Source organism: Streptopelia decaocto (assembly GCF_964273445.1).
Source record: "Streptopelia decaocto genome assembly, chromosome: 12".
Lineage (NCBI taxonomy): Eukaryota > Metazoa > Chordata > Aves > Columbiformes > Columbidae > Streptopelia > Streptopelia decaocto.
In genome coordinates this window covers 14,673,207-14,691,138 of record NC_138667.1, presented here as the reverse complement: position 1 = coordinate 14,691,138, position 17,932 = coordinate 14,673,207, and the positions used below count along the sequence as shown (strand labels likewise).

General features: G+C 40.5%; 1 protein-coding gene across 3 annotated transcripts in view; it reads right to left on the bottom strand.

Annotated features, from left to right (window-relative positions):
- Positions 1-17,932, bottom strand: part of TENM2 (teneurin transmembrane protein 2) — a gene marked incomplete at its 5' end in the record, with an annotated part of 567,758 nt that overhangs the window by 163,889 nt on the left and 385,937 nt on the right. For all 3 annotated transcript variants that reach the window (XM_082064051.1, XM_082064052.1, XM_082064053.1), the window contains one exon: positions 4,211-4,445. In XM_082064051.1, the coding sequence (XP_081920177.1) occupies positions 4,211-4,445 (235 nt within the window). The remainder of the gene's footprint in view (positions 1-4,210; positions 4,446-17,932) is intronic.

Below are 17,932 nucleotides of genomic sequence, written 5' to 3'. Positions count from 1 at the left end.
GTCTTGAACATGAACTTTGTTTAAATGACCCATATTTGGACCACTGCTCTTATATTACAAGCCTGCAGATTTTCAAAGGAAACAGATTTTGTGATCATCAGAAGAGTGACCATCATCCTTTCTCCCAAAATACAGGAAAAAAATTAGTATGTTGCATTCCTCATTGAAGCCTAGTAACAGATCCTTGGGAGCACACTCAAATAAAGTATAGACATGCATTCAAAATTATCTTTACAACTAAAAGATCTTGGCTGAAAATATTTCAAAGTATGAGACTGATTATGAGACTAAAGTAGCAGACTGATTTCTATTTGATTTTGTCTTTTTTTTTCTCTTGGATTAAGTATTATTAATTATAATGGTACCAACTAAATTAATATCAAGTACCAGAACAGAAATTAGTCCATTAGGCAATCTCATCCATCCATCCCTCCACGAAAGCTCTTCTGTTCTCCGCAGTTGCGATTCATTCCTCTCTCGCGGGGTGCCCACAGCCGGCCCCGTGGGAGGTTCCCGCGCCAGAGCGGACTCTGTCGGTGTGGAGAGCGATGCCGACCGCACTCGCGCAGCTGAGCTGCTCCCCCTGCGCCCTCAGAGCATCTCCAGCTTTAAAGCAGAGCGCTGCCTCTCTAGCGGGCTGGAAGTAATGAGACCCACACCGGGATGTTCAAAAGTAGTATTTCCATCATTCATCCTCTTTGAGAGCAATGATTAAAGCTGCAATAAAGGAACACCTCTTAACTGGAAAACGTAGAAACCAGCGCTTTGGAAAGGAGGAGGAGGAGATGGTTTGAAACAGACTGCAAGAGGACAATAAAAGTTAAAGAGCATTAAACAGCGGCTTTGAGCCTAAAGGTAAAGCAGCTAAGTACTGCACAAATGAACCATTAAAATACCACCATAAAAATGCTACCGTGATGCATTACTGCATCCTTAAAGATATTTCAACCCTTCCATTACTGACCCTTATTTCAAAGAAAACAGAACAATTACACTGCCAGCCTGGGGGCCTGTTGGAGCCACAAAAGAAGCAGCTGACTAGGGATGATACAGTCCATATTTGTTTGCCTTGGACCAGAAACAAGCACACTAAAAATCAAACACACATCAGTGGAAGTGTTCAAGGTCAGGCTGGCTGGGGCTTTGAGCAACCTGATCTAGGGAAGGTCTCCTCCAAGCCAAACCGTTCTAGGATTCTATAATTCTAATAAAGCATTATTAGCAGCTCCATATAACATTTTGGACTCTCATAACTCCACTAAAAGCAACAAGCTACTGCAATACAGCTGAGCATAATTATGTAAATAATACAGAGTCACAAAGGGTACATGGAGACTTGGGGTATAGGTGCCCAAAGAGGGCACAGCAAAAAGTGCAAGCAATAAAAGCTTACTTTACATCAAAAGGAAAACAGAACAAATGTGATTAACCCCCATCAATATTGAAACAAGAGGTGGAGGAAGAATATATTTGGAAAAAATGCTGTCTCCAAGCAGTCTGTATTTAGCCCAAACTTCTTAAGACAGCAAAAGAAAGATGGAAAGAGAGAAAAAAAAATTCTTACCAGAAAACAAACAAACAAACAAACAAAACACCACAAATACACACATTGTATTATTCAATTATTTCAGCGCTCCGTACTGTTAGATAAAGAGACGTCCGGAATCTAAATTGTGATCTGAGTTTTGTAGTGCTGACATAACGCAATCCCTCCAGACAGCTCAGGTACCGCTTTTTGTTTCATGCTCAGTGATGTGACCACTTGCACGTTATTTCCATTTGAGAGGAGCCTCTACTGAAGGCAACTGATACATGAAAACTAAAAGTTGTGAAACTCTTTCCTGACAAAGCAGGGGCTGTCAGTGCTGGCTTTGCCTCCTGAGCACCCCACTACTGAGATTAATAAATTGACAACAAGAAAAAACTAAAGAGTAGTGCACTGTGAACAAGTAGCATAGGAGGGATCAATGTTTCCCAACGAGGCAAAGCTATAAAGCAAAGGCTGAACTAAAAAGTTACCAAAAGGTGTCCTCCTTTTTTTTAGCTACTGGTATGAATTTAGATGAAATGCGAGTTTTAAAATGAAAGAATTACAGGCTAATTCTGAAAGTCTCCAATGATTCTGCAGGCATCCATTACAGCAAAATTCGCTGCAAACCAGGAAAAAAAAAATCTTCTGAGTTAATATTCTGGTGATGAAACTTGTCATCAAGTCCTGTCAGGTGTGTAATTTCAGAAAAGAAGAAAAATCGATCCTGTAGCAACTCTGGAATAGTCTTAGAACACAGCAGTCCTGTCAGGATGTTTTCTAATATCTTAATGCTTGCCTACAACAAACCTCTCTATGGAAAAGCTCCAATTAACTGCCTGGTGTCTTGCAACCTCCAAAAATAACTGTATTCACAAGGTAACCTTTTGTCATCAACATGAATATATATATATTCCCAGAGGGTTTATGATAAAAAGAAGTAGAGACGAACCAAAGTTAGTAACAGAATGGATAGTTTCCGGTGATGAGGAATAGGCACAAAATCAGATAATAAAAACAGCCAGGAAAGTGCCCAGTCCTGTTTCTCAGGGATGCTAATATTATGACAAATAATCTTTCTGTGCATATCCCAAGGAACTGTGTTTGGTAAATTGAGACAAACTTAAGCCATCAGAAATGATATCTTGAAGGTACTGCTGTGCCCAAGAACAATTTCATATAAAAACAGAGAGACAAGGAACAGTAGGGGGTCACTCTACACTGGAATTAAAAGTTATGACACGGGTAATGAAGCACACAGCAACAATCAGCATGGGCTGACCAACACTTTTATCTTACAGTACTTTAGTAATAAATACCAAATCCAGGATGCCAAATTATAAATAGTACCAGATGTTCTCACAGAAGCCGCAGTTAAGAGCAGGGCTTAATTTTTTTTTTTCTTTTTGTCAAAGTTGGCTTCAAATGTTCAGTAAGCGAGAATCCCTTTCCTTTTTTTGTTATGGACACCTCGGGCTTCAGATAACATGCACTTGCCCCCCCCCCGACTTCCTCCTGGCACCCGTGCTGCGCTTTAGCTAAGCCTGGATGGGGCACAGACTCCCCGCTCTGTTCAGTCGCTTTTTTTCCCTGCGGTGCTACAACCATGGATTAACTGCAGGGTAACAACAGCCCAGGTGTTGTAAGTTTCAATGCAGCTACAGCAGCTCCTCCCCGAGCTCCAAGCCAAAAGACAGTCCTTAATCGACCTGGCTGAGACTGCGCGGTGGTGTAACTACACCGTACCTAGCTGCTCTGGGTGTAATCCAGCAGAGCAGCATTAAACTCCCAGAAGGCTGTAATTCAAATGTAATATCTCCGAAGCTGCGGCAACTAAGCAGCTGAAACCAGGGCAGGAGGCGGTGGCACGAGCTCCTCTATCCTTACGCTGTGTTTACAGCTCTCCGGGCAGCAAGAACACCCTCCTATTCCAATCACTTTTGTCAGCACCACAATGGCTAATTTTAAATTCTGGAAGATGAGCTCTGCCAGCTCCGCTATTTAAAGCACAAGTTAAATATGTTTGACATTCCATACCCCAAATGACAACAAACCAGAATATTTAGAACAGCAGCATGTCAGGCATTTATTTATTTATTTATCTGGCAGGCCTGAGTGCTGCACCTTTTCATTTATATGCAACCGTTTGCCCCACGGGCATCAAGCTGTTAACACGTACAGAAGAGATTAAAATGAGCTTGCATGCTAGATGAAATATAAATTAAAATTATAGTACTGTTGGTCTTGAATCTGGGACTTTTTTTTTTTTTCTCAGTCTCACAAAATGCATAATTTCAAATGACTGTTATTTCGGGAAAGGCAAAATGTATAATTTTTCAGCAACACAGATAACATGAATGATAAGTTGTCTCTGAGCCTGTGAGTAAAATATGTTGTACTAATACTGTGAGCTGTGTATACAAGGACAGTCCAAATGGATAAAAGGCTTTAAGATGGGACATATGAACAAAGATGTTCACCTGTCTATCTTCCAGTGCAAAGCACATCAGAAGCTTGTAGGCATTCTAATGTCAGTAACACCCAGCGTTGTGTCAGCCAAAACCACCACTGACACACAGTGACCTAAACCCCATCTCCTAACAATCCAAAGAGTTGTCTCATTTCTCATTCAGAGACAGGGGCAGTGGCATCATCCCCAGGGTGTCCCTCCCCAGCACCCACCTGGTCTCCAGCGGGACGTTGCTGTTGAGCACCCAGCTGTCCTGCAGCTGCACGGACTCGGGGGTGGTGGCCAGGTCGTTGGGTGCTGGAGCGGGCGCGTGGATCTGGTTGCGGCGATTGGTGAGCGAGTTCCTGTTGAGGGAGTTGGCCGAGGAATGATGATGGGAGAGGGAATGGTTGTGAGGAGGAGGGAGCGGTGGTCTCAGCGTTGACTGGCTGTGATGATTTGAAGGGCCTAAAACAGAAAAGAACAGTAAATCACAAATGTGTGCTTTTGATATTATTCTCCTTGGCATTTTCAAGGGACCACTTTCTGGAAAAAAGCCAAACCCTGCAAACAGGAAACTAAGCCTGGTGCCTTTTGGACCTGTAGAACATGGTTAAGTCACATCAGTGATTATTATACACTAGAGATATCTAACAGTGTTTCGAGGTTGCACAGTTGGGATGTTCACGAAGACTAAATTTAGATTTAAAACTACTTCTTTATGGATTGCCCCTGGAGAAAGATTCCTCTGTGGTGGGGCAGGAGAGCCGTCCAGCTTGACCATTCTGTACATCCACCCAGAGGAACTTTTTTCTCTCTCCTTCTATCAGGGACTCTGAGGAAATTAATCTTAATGGATTAAAAATAGCTTTTGAGAAGATGGTCTTTAGGCTTCTATAAAACTTAATCAGAGATCTCAATCTGCTTTCTCTCACTGTTATTTTACCAGTCAGCATCAAACAAACAGTATTTATGCCAGTGAAAGAAGATTACATTCCAAATATTAAAAGAGAATAACAACACAATTATGATAGCTTTCATGTTCTTCCATGTGATCAGGATTTGACCTGTACTTTTCTACTTAGCAATGCCATGAGCGCACACCAAGACTTGACAATTATGCTACTCTTTCAGCCCCTTTCATTGAAAAAAGTCAGATGATGTTTTTTAGAGATAAAGAATAAATGCTTTTCTCATTCTTTGAATACTGACATGTTTGCATTGATAATGAAAATATTTTTTTCTAATCAATAAGGCAAGTGGATTAAAATAAAAAGCACATTAGAAGAAAATATAATAAGCAGGTGTCATTCTAGCATAGCCACTTTACTAAACAGAAATGCATAATAGTGAATAAGTTTAAGTGCAATTCCACATGTTGAAGTACTCCTAATAAAAATAGTGAAAGAGATTAGAGAAAACAAACACTGTGTTATGAACTGCATGCTTTAGTCATTATATCAAGTTGTAGTTTTCTAGTGAACAATAATCAGAAAAAAATAATACTAATGAAATTATAATTATAATGATGTACATTTGTTTTTATAAACTGAATCACATTCTGTACTTAATGAATCAAACAATAAAACATCACAAGGGGAAGCCATTTGCAGCTACACTGATCTATTTTTATATGAAACAATGAAGTGTAGAAACACTGTTGAACTCATCAATTAACTGTAAGTTAATCAACGCCAATATTTAACAGAAAAAACAAACCTGCCCCCAAAAAACAACCATCCATCCAAAGGAGGTTAATCCCAACTGAGAATCAGGCCACACAGACAGGAACTGAAATCGGTGCATCATTTCAGGCATCTGAAGGCTGAAGTTCTATCCAAACACCTTTCACAGTTCAGGGGGAGGTTTTAGGCTCTTCTGTTAAGCCATCCAAGGGAGGAGAGGTCACCACCTCTTTCCTTTCTACAAGGGAAACCACAGGATAGGGTGGGTCCAACCCCAGCCACCTGAGCCACAGCGGTGACTGTGCCCGGCTGGTCCCAGCAGTGACCGTGCCCGGCTGGTCCCAGCAGTGACCGTGCCCGGCTGGTCCCAGCGGCTCTCAGAGGGAGATCACTGATCTTCTGACCGATTGTGCGGGCCTGGGGAAGCACGGCCTGATGAACAACAGGCAGACAAGTTTCCTGGGACTTGCACAAGGCAAGTTGAAATTGTCCTGTGCCAAGAAACTTCAATAAGGGAATAATAATAAATTCTGTATCTTTCACATGCAGTTTTAAACCTGCACGGAAGTTTCTTTGTCTTGTTTGAATGTCTGTTGCCTGAATACCTACCCTATGGAAGTGTCAATCGCTTTAAATATGAAGACAACTTTCACTCACAAACACATCCTAAATTTTAGGACCATCATATGTGCTGCTCACCTCCCTGTTCTTGCCTCAGGTATGTCCTACACAAGCGTGAACGAGACTGTTTAGCCCAGAAAACTTTGTGTTTAAAACTCCCATTTGCGTCTCCTAAAACATCAGCGTCTAATCTACACGACGTCCTGTGCTGCTCCCCAACTGTGTATGGAACAAGACACAGCGGGAAGAAAATGTGTTTGGACAATATCCATGTGCATAGAGGCTTAAGTGGAATTACCCTCCTAGTCTGTGTGCTGGCTTTAAACAAAGCCTGGATTTCCATAAGTGGATATTTATGAATGATAAAACACAAAAGCGTGCCCTTGTGTTAAAAATCACTTGAGAAGATTCATGTGCTTCATATTTTTTCAACTTATGTTTGACGCAGCTTTTCCCTTTGGAGGATAAATATGGAACAGTCATACCCACATAAACAAAAAAGTTTTGCTTGGAGAGACACAGCAGTGCCAGCTGTATAAAGACTCTGAATCTTGCAACCACAAAATCAGAGAGGCTGTTCTGAAAAGTGAGCCAACTGCACATCAATAAGAATGAACAGAATTTCTGTAAGATTAAGGAAGCAAGAACTGAATTCAAGTTACCATGAATTACTTTAATCTGCCTCAAGTCTCAGTTCACACACAGTAAATAAAACGTACCACGCAAAATAAGCTGCGCAGAAGTAACTGAACATGCACTGCAGCTGCAAAACCTCAGAAAACTGCTGTAAGATGAATCTAGCAGCTAATATAGAATAATAAAACAAATACTGATAGCGCCATTATATATATATAATTTAGTTTATATTAAAACATATAAAAGCTTACATACATAAAAAGTACTAACTAGGAAGCACGCATACACACTCATATATATATATATATATATATACACACACACACATATATGAGAGAGATAAAAGTTTAATATGCTGCTTCTTCATAAATCTGTTTAAATGAATCAAAAGCAGAAGCTGAACACCATTGAACTTGCCAGGGATATAAAATTGGATTCCCATCTGAACATCTGAGCACTTCTTTATGAGCATCTTTGCCTAAATTAAAACTTCAACAGGAGTACCTGCAAATCTGCTGAGCTCAGAAGTTCGGAAAAATAAATCACTTGTCCTGTAATAAAAGATCAGCAGCCTAAAGGACTGGCACAACGTACCTTACAATACGACATGCTCTGCGGCCTCTTGCCGACTGCTTTATTATTTGGAAGCTTAAACACAATAAGTGTCTTGATGGAGTACATCTGGCTTTTTATATCAGGGAAGAGATATTATTATTGATATAGCAGTTAGCAACATTGGTTTGGGGAAAAATGTTGAGGTGATTATGCCTTTTCTCAATTATTAAATGAATTGGGGGGGTTCATCAGGATACACTATACAAACTCAAACATTTAGGATTTAAAGAGAAGTCTCTTAAAACCACAGTGACAATCAGGGAACTTGAAATTTGAAATACTGGTGCCCTCCATGTTTTGGCTTTTTAATTTTTTTTTTTTTTCAATTTCAATTTAAATTCACAAATAGACAAACATACCTAATTCTAATGAATTTGCGCACACACTGATTGTGCTGAGCACTTCTGAAAAATCAGGGCCTGATGACCACATAATCAACAGGCAATTCTTCAAGAGATCTTACTGCTGTCAAGAATATCAGCAATGCTCACTTCAAATGTGCAAATGAGAAGCTGAGTGAGGACAAACTGTCTTCTATTTAAGTGATGCAAGAATACAAAGTCTGAGCTACATATCTTTGAAGTAATCATAAGATATCCAATTGACTTATTTGGGTTTAATCAGAACACAAAATGCTAAAAAAGAAAAAAAAAATGCTCTGTTCATTCTTTTATCCAGTAAAACAATTGCACAAACCAGACTAACACAGTGGTAAAATTCAGCTAACGAAAGATGGAAAGTAGCATTTGCCTCTTTAAAAATGAGCAAAAAAACCCACCAGAAAACCAACGTAATTCCATCCCTAAGCTGTTCCCTACTTTTGCAGAGGGAGGGAAGGACCCGGGACCGGCTCTGGATGTCACCACCTGACAGGTACAGGAGCAAAGGCCCCTGAGCGCACGCTTCCCAACGCCGCTGCTCAGCTGTTCCTGCGATTCAAATGTTTCCTGCTACACCAAGTGAAACTTCACATCTGCTTTAACATGGTCAAATTGTTTTTCAAGTTTTTCCAAGGCTTTGGTACACTTAACACACGCACTAAATCCACGCAGCGCAACGATCTGAGGAGAACAAGTTAATCCCCCGCCTCAGAGATTAAATTCAAAGCAGAATCGGCAGCATCCCTAATCTAAGCACAGCAATCACTTCCCTGCATCCCAGTTCTTTGTCAATACTACCTCAAAAAAGTAACGTAGATTGTATCTTAGTTGTGCTGAATTAGCCTCTGTGCCATGATTAAATGCTAAAGAAACATACAAACACCTCCTCATCAATACTCTTCATAAAAGGACTAAAAGAAGAAAAATCAAACACATTTTTCTGAAATGAACAATGATGCAGCTATTTCCTTATACATCTAAACAACACATATTGAACACAAAAAGATAACAAAGCTGATGCGTTGAAAGAAAAAAATGAATAAAGTACACCCATGGAAAATCCTTTGTAGCCCACATTAGAAACCCAGTCTTCGGTGTTCCTAGTTCTTTTTTCAAATAACTCTAACCACACCGTCATCTCAAGGAAACCACATCATCTGGTATCACAATGAGTGAAAGGTTTTTCGCAGAACTACAGGGCCACCTTCCAAGCTAAATTCGTCTTCAAAGGCAGATCCCATTACTCAAGAGTCGGGAAGAAAATAAAGCAATGAAACACCCAGGAATATAATGCGGGATCTCCAGGAGCTGCCGTCTCCATGGCCAGTGTCACAGGGGACTTCAGCCTTCAGCTGAGTTTGGTGGGGTGGGACCAGGGTTCCTTCCCAAGCAACACAGACCCTGTTTTAAGCTATGTCTGCTTCAGTTCTTCTCTTTGTTTGCTTTAATTCTCTATATTATTTTATGCAAGGCCATAGTTAAATGGAATCCAAATGTTCTGGAAATGTTTTCAACATATGCTGTAAAGAAGCAAGTTATCTCGCTCATAACCATGGGTATCATTAACTCTCTCTCTTGTTGTTGTAAACCCCAAACATTTGCCAGGTGTTCCATCTTTTGTCCGCATGTTTTTACAGTGTTTGAGGCAAGAATAGGTTGAATGACTGGCTGTCATCCCAGACTGTACATTTCAAACTGAGAATTCAGTAAACGTGTGGTATAAAATTGTAAGTCACTTATCAGTCTCTGCCAGTGCACTGCAGTCATCTCCTCAGCACAATATTAGAATACAAAATTAAACGTTGCTGTGGCAAAACAGAAACAACGAAAAAACAAACAAAAATACTCCATTGCTTACCCACAATAGCCAGATAATCACAGAGAAAGGGACAGGTGGTTTAATGGATAAAGCCTAGGACTTTGTCACAGTTTTGATATCCTGCTCCAGCTGAGCCAACCCTTGAGCGACTGCGGCCGCATCACTTGTTATCTACAAGCGTCTTTATCCCTGTCCTTTTCAGGAGTGCAGCAGGCAGATCCCCTCACCGCTGACACGGCAATCGGACACGACCGCACACGGGTCGGCCCGACACGGTGTGTGCAGCTCCCGGGGCCACCGCGGGGAGGCAGAAGCTGCAGCCCCCGCAGCGACTCTGCCAGACCCGAGTCGTTGCTGTGCACAGAGCAACTGCTGCTCCGTCACGCTGCCAAAACCAGAGGTGCCGACATGCTCCCTGCAGATGTCCTAGCGCATCCGTCTGCTTGCAGCAGGAATATGAGCCAAAAAAATGGCAGGTTTGGTCTTTGTGCCTGATGAGTAGGCTGCTTGTGATAAAGTGCTGTGCATAGTGAAGGCAAAGACACAGGAACCCTCACCAGGAGTCCAGCCTGAGGGATTCATTTTATAACCAATTTTCTCAAGTGAGGGTCACCTACAAAAAGGTTAAAAACCACTGCCCTACAAAACAGTATTATCTGAGGTACCATGTACTAATTATATTTGCTGAAATACATCACTTAAATATTCATTATCACACTGCATGAGGTGCACTAGCTGCATAAAGCAATGGCTATGCAATGGCAAAACACATCACTTCAATAATAACGTTTATGTGGACACAGTGTCTTGTGATACTTTTCTATATGTGTGTATATATAAAGATAGGCATACTATTTCCATTTTTACATATCATAAAAATGAGTCACAGAGTTTAAAGAAAAGAGTCTTCTTTCCAATTAAAAAACAATCCATGCATTTCACATCTTTTCCAATGAGCTTTTTCATTTAGTTTTCCAATGATGAAACAGGTATAAACATATTTCAGGGAGACTAAGTGTGTATTTATCTTCTTTAGCTTACATATATAATCTGTCTGAAGGAGGCACTAATGTAAGAAGAGCTAAAAAGAAAAGCATATATATATTTCTAAGCAATAAAGCTCTTCATTTCCATCATAATTACCCTGGACCGTTTTAGCATGGAATGCCAAGTGTAGCTTTACATACCTGTTTCTGCAGAATAGGAAGAGTTGAACCCTATCTAGAGACCTACTGTTCTGCTTTTGGCTGGGATTGACTTAATTTTCTCCTTAGTAGCTGTCATAGTGCTGTGGTTTGGATTTAGTAGGAGAAGATTGTCGATAATATGCTGATGTTTTGATTGTTGCTAAGCAATGTTTATACCTAGTCAAGGCCTTTTCAGCCATGCAGAAGCAGCTGGGAGGGGGCAGAGCTGGGACAGCTGACCCAAAGTGGCCAAAGGGACATTCCAGACCACAGGGCACCACGCTCAGTAGAGAAACCAGGTACAAGCTGGCCAGAGGACTGCAGCTCAGGAACCGGCGGGGTGTCGGTGACACGCAGTGAGCAGCTGCACTGGGCGTCACTTGTCTTATACATGCTATTATTATTTTCCCTTCTGCACTATTAAATTTTCTCTTAACCCACAAGATTCACCTTTTTTTCCAATTCTCCCCCCCAACCCAATGCAGGGGGGAGTGAGCGCATGGCTGTGTGTGGTGTTGAGCTGCCTGCTTAACTAAACCACAACACTTATACAAACCTTCTCCAAACCTTACACAGTCTGACACACCGAGAATCACACCAAAAAGAAAGTGAAGACATACATTTTTCTAAGCAACATACAGAAACTTCTGAACAGAAATATTTAGGCCAGCAGTGTCAGCCTGGTGACATTTTCCAGATAGGAGTACAGCTTGAAAACTGCTGTTTCCCTGGATGGTCCAAGGGGGAGCCTGAAAATTTTCATAGTGACATAAGGATAATTGTACTGCAATTTCCAGTTCATTGCGAGTCTGGAGTCAGGTGCAATAGAAAGTCATCCCTAGAGCTATTACAGCTGTACTTTGCATTTTACATGACCCAGTCAGCTAGCACACAAAGCTGTTTTCCAAGGGTGCAAAAGGAATGCTATCCAGGTGTTTTAATGCAACACATTATCTGGATTATTTCAGAAACATCACAGAAGGTATTACACACTGTCCAAGATGTTTAAAACTTAACCTCTTTAAAAAGTTATACACAAAAGCATCTCTCAAAATAAACTGCTGAAAGTAACTGTGTCAGAGAGAAGATCTAATAGGAGATGGAGATATCAGCAACGCCTAGGTGAATCTTTTAATAAATCAGCCTTCCAGGTACTGCAGATCCTTTCAGAATGAAAGGTCTAATCAGCAGAGTAACGATTTTGAACCTTTCTGTTGTTCTAAGAGTCTGTAATGTCATGTCTCACAACTGAGAAGTTTGGCAGCTGAAGTATTAATGAAACTAAATATATTGAACATGGCTTTCAGCTTCAAGTAATTTCTCTGCTTCTCAGGCAGTATTATCAGCACTTCCCAGCAGCACTGACTTTTGTCAACCCCTGAATTTTTTCCTTATTCCATTTTATACTACTGCCTTAGGACGATTCACCATAATGCATACTGCACACTAATCTAGAATTTTTTCAGTTTAACAACAGTATCAACAAAAATACACTACTTTTCCTTGTTTAAAAGAAAACAAAAAAGTTCTATCTTACTACAATGCTCTTCCATGGGTTTTCAGGGTTTGAGCATTTTTTTCAAAAATATTTACAATATTACCCCTTGAAAATAATGATTAAATAGTTTTACCTTTAGACTGAACCACCTGATAATCAACTGGTGGAAATAAACACCAATGTATAAGAATCATTAACACGCAGACTTACTGACATATACCAGTAAATACAAGGTTCCTGGAGGAATTTCCTGGGACAATCCAATTTCACAGCTCCTGGGAAGCCAGTTATTTACTGCCTGGACCATCTGTCTCCCAACATGTAGAACAGGTAAAAATAATTTGTGTAGACCATACGGACAAAGTAAGAGGAGCTTTGCATAATGCTGTAGTAAAGAAAAACAAACATAATGCAATGCATATATTGCATTGCATCAGACTTTTCAATAAGTTACTTCTCTTTTTAAAAGAAGGTAAGAAATAAATAAGTACAAAAGAGAAAGAAGCAGTTGTCTGCCTTCAGGCTACTGCAAGCTGCAACACTACATGACTGGCATTTCTTCCCTAAGCAGTGGAATTCGGTTTGAATTTGTCATTGGTTGGTATTGGGCAAAAAAGGAAGTCCCAAACCATTCAAATAAGTCCTGTCAAAGCTGCCTGACTTTTGCGGTTGCAGTTGGCCTTCCCTCAGCGCAGGCATCAGGAAAATGAACTGCCTGACACCAGCCTGATGAGGCACCCCCTGAGTTTACGCTGCCCAGCAATCCTCTCAATAGCACCCATCAAATACTGGGCTACTGCTGCACTCACCATGCATTAATTTACCCAAGATAGAAAAACACTCTCTAGCAATAGAAAAACGAGGCAGTCCACTGAAAACTTTGACTAGCTGGAGAAGACCAAGAGTTGTCTTATCAGAATAGCAGCACCAGCATCTTGCAGAAACGTAACCCTCATCAGGACATTAAACCTCAGTGCAAGCCTATTATCTGAGCTTGAACAGGCTCTCAGAATAAGGCTGGGGCTTTTTTTTCCTCTCCTCTCTCTCTTTTGTGTGTGTATATGTATATATATACATATACACACACATCTACACATACCTGCCTAATCATGGCCAGAGAAAAAGAAAACACTGTTACGCTGTCACCACTCATCCCCTAGGACTGTGCTCCTCACTTATCTGACATCCTCTGCCCAGTTCACCCAGCCTACTTCTGATACCATAATTACAATGCAACTATAAGCTCTGGGCTGCCACTTTAGATATGCACTGTTCTTACTTCTCCAGCATGGAGAAGACAATCGCATTTACAGCCTGAAGAGACTGTGTAATCGCACTGGCAGACACCAAACACTGAAGTGGCCCCGTATTACCAGAGCAAACAGAATGCAGGGCAGTGTAAGGTCTCTCAGCAATTCTACTTGCTCTCTGTGTCAAGAGGAGCGTGAACAGCACAGCCCTACCCATTCTCCATACAGGACACGCTTCTGAAAATGCAGCTTCACCACAGGCACTCAGCTTGACATCATCTTTACCTGTCCTTCTTTGTCTCAAGGCCGTGGTTTTATTTTTCTGAGAAACCAGCAATGCAAAGAAACTCACGTAAAGAGCCATAGAAATATGGTATTAATTAAGCAACAAGGCAACTGTGGCAGGATGCAAACCCCCCTCTCTCCCCCTCCCTCCTTCAGTATGGAAGGAGTAGGCACATCTCCCTCTCTCTGCTGTTTGAGGCTAACAGTGCATGCACTCTCTGGACCACCTGTTGTATTAGTTGCTGCCCCTTAATAATTTTCCTCAACTGATATCGGAACCTGTATTTAAGTCACTTTTGGAGTGCTAAAACCCCGTTTCTCACCGGTTTAATAAAAGTTGTTTTGGACCCTGTTGTCCCTTAAACTAATCTCGGGGTGCCTCCGTGACTGGAACGGATTCCATTTTCCATTTCCATTTTCTATTTAAAGTAAAAAAAGTAGCTATGATAATTGAATTATAGTGTTCATTCTTTCAGAATGTCTGAGATCACCGCAGTACTAAGTGGAGTTTAGTACCATGAAAAGAAGGAGAGAAAACAGTTCTCGGACGTAATGCTGTATTCACAGAAATGATAGTGGCAATATTAAAGAAGGATTTAAAAAACAGGAAAAGAGGATAACCTCAATATTTTATCAAACTAAAGTCATAAGAGACTATAGAGCAGTTAAATACCGAGACTGCAGTTTGGCTAAATAAAACCACTGGATAAACATCTGCCACCTTGCAAAAATTGCTAATAGCTTTTTCTGATGACGAGAAGTAAACAAAACCTATGTTTGAAATCTCTGCTTTAAAATGCCTGGATTGCTGAACCTTGGACAGAAAAGATTCATGGCAGTTAAAGCCACAATCTGACAGATGAATTACAGAAAACCCACAGACCAAGGGGCAAAACGTTTTGACACTGAAGTTGACTTGTGAAATCATGACAGAGAAGCAAAGGAGATAAGGAGGACTCTGAAGTAAGTAAAAGAATTCTGAAGTAAGTCAAAGAATTCTGCTTCTCTAAGACATAGGGGGACAAGGAAAGAGTCAAAAGAAGGGAAAAAGACACTAAATAAATATGCCTTATGTGCTCTTAAAGTAGCATGGTAGTAGACTTTAACATAGAAAGGAAGCTTTTGAGGATTATGCGTGTTTTATGTATAGGTTTTACGCAGATTAGCGAGTAACTCGGCACAATACAAACAGATCAGCAGATGAGAGAAGAAAGTCCTAGACTCCCTCTTCTACACTATCTGCTGTTTGGATAGTGTAGGGTGGTAAATTTGGACTGGATTTAGTTTGATGCATCTGGATCAAGAGTCCCCACCATCCATGTGCTCTGATGTCTCAAGGACCAGTCATTGCTGCCACCTCTCACGTCCCTACTAGAAGAGGGAGTGCATTGGCATTAATTCAGCAAGATACTAATAATATAGTAGACAGCAAGCTGAAATTCTGTATTTGAAAAATCCAACAAGATTAGTTTGGTTTGATATCAAAACTATGATACAGAATGACAGCACATGATCTTCCTATTTCTAAGTTTACATGTGAGAAAAATCTGTATTAAGTCTTCCTAGCTATCTATAAAGATATGTTCAACATGTCAAGGCGGTTCTTTTATCAAGCACATTTCCAAGGAACATTCAGAAACAGAGAAGTCAAGCTTAAGAAATTCCAAGGTCAAGAGGATATTTTTTTTTCCCTAAACATCTCGAGTATTTTAAGTGAAAATGATTTTCATTATCTTATTACCAGCAAAGTACAGCTATCTACCATTCTAGGTAGTGGGATAATTATTAGGTGACCTTACATGACATGGAATGAACCAAAATCAAATTACTTTAAAAAAATAAACCTTAGCTAAAGTGTTGCTGTTAGGTAGCTGTGACTTTCCACACCAAGTACAGTTATCGTAAGATTTTTTTTATATATATATTAAGATATCTTTTCAATAATAGTAATTTTCTTGCTACTGGTATGTGTGAAAGATTTTCATTTACACTCATTTATTAACTCAGACAACTTCGCTAATGGGGAATTTTATTCTGATAACAATCAAACTGCACCTTGAGAAGGATATCACAGGTGGGCACATGCATAAGGCAGCTGGATCAGGAGTAAGTATGACCTTTGATCAAACTCAAATCTCAAAAATTAAGGTTATCTTTCACATAGTCACAAAGGCAGATGGAAGCCCAGATAGCAAAGATTTTATTTTAAATTAGTGTTTCTGAAGTAAGTATTCACAAACATGGGAAGGCAAAAGAAATGTTAAAATGAATAGTAAAACATGGTATAAAGTGGGATTATAAACCCCAGTAACCCTGTACTCTGGCAACACGGACAGCGGACTTTTTATCTGCTGAAACTGCTTGTAGTTAATGTTACATACACCGAATTGATCAATACCAACAACCACAATGTAATGATAATGATAATATTTAGCCTTCTCCAAAATACCTGCCGCATGTTCTTTTTAAAGTGCTTCATAAAATAAGCCTCAGAGGTAAAGATGTTATCAGAATTTTACAGGCACATAAACTAAAACAGAGAGAGAACTGAACTGCGTGAGTAAAGCCCAGTCCTCTGGTTTCACTTTGTTTTTCTTTCTTCTTCAAACAGGCCTTCCTCACCCGCCACACATGCTTCTCCAGGAGTAGCACATGAAAACACATGAAAACTAATTCCTGTAGGTGCTAACAGAAAGTAACCCATGTAGAACTATTATTTCAAACAAGTTTTTATTTCGTTTGTTTCTTTCTTTGTTTTTTTCCATGGCAAATATTTGAATAATTTATTTCAATAAGCAGAAACAAATGGGGCAACTTCTGCACTAGATAAAGATCTAGCAATGCAAGATCGTTCTGCCTGACCTTTTAGCTGTCAAACAACCACAAAACCCAAAGAAAAACCCCACAGCTGATCACAGATTTTCCAAATTATACATAACGCCAGACCTACCCATTGGAGAGGATTATGTTTTTAAGTTAATGTCTAATTAGTACATTTTAAGGGAAATATAAGAGCAAAAGCTACCATCTACAGGACAAGTAAGTCATTCGTTAAAGCTTGAAGACTGTTCTGTGTGTATTTTCTGCATCATAAAGAAGTAGCCTGGAATAAAACTCAAACAACACATCTGTGTAGGATGCTGATAGACATCTTGATACAGTTTCACTGTTTCCAGTTACTTGCATATTTTTTGATGCAAGCTCAGGAAAATATGGCACGCTGTGCCATGAATGGAGGGGAAGAGAACTAACCCTCTGTTGCTGTACATTGCCTTTTTATTAACTGAGACTCCACAAAACTCTGAATTTATGAAATACTCAAGAAAAAATTATTAATTATTCATCAGTGATAAGACAATTAAGAAGCAAACTAAGGAGAAAGTGGAAGCTTGGTCCTGAGGGAGAACAGCTGGTCCTCTCATTAGAAGTACATTTTGGCAGCAAAATATCCTCTGAAGAGAGGGAACCCGCTGCTAAAGCAGCCGCAGAGTCAAATTTAGGAGCAAGTGACAGACTCACGTGAAGGGTAAGGTGGGCATACGCTGGGTGTCACCGTGTGCCCCGTGCAAGCTGCAGACCCCCTGCTTTTGGCAAAGAGGTGCCGTGACTTTATTGCACGTTGGAGCCACAACTATGGACAGTAGCTGCCTCAGCCACTAGTCAACTGTGCCAAACTACACTGAAGGAAGCTTAAAACCCAGGGAAATATATTATTTGCGCTGAATAAACCCTCAGCTGTGGGCAGAATCTGGTGGTGAGGATGATGTCTGAGTGACCGAGTCACCCTGAGCCCCCACTTCAGATTCTTCATTTACCAAAGAGCAAAGTGGGCTGCAGACCCCCCAGGGGCATCAGCTGAGTAAATAAAAAAAAGTCTCATGAGCAGCCTGAGAGCAGATACTGTGGATGTGCTGAACATGAGTGTTGTCTAAAAAAGACAACCACCCATGGTCAGAAAGGGATATTCCACCTTTGTGGT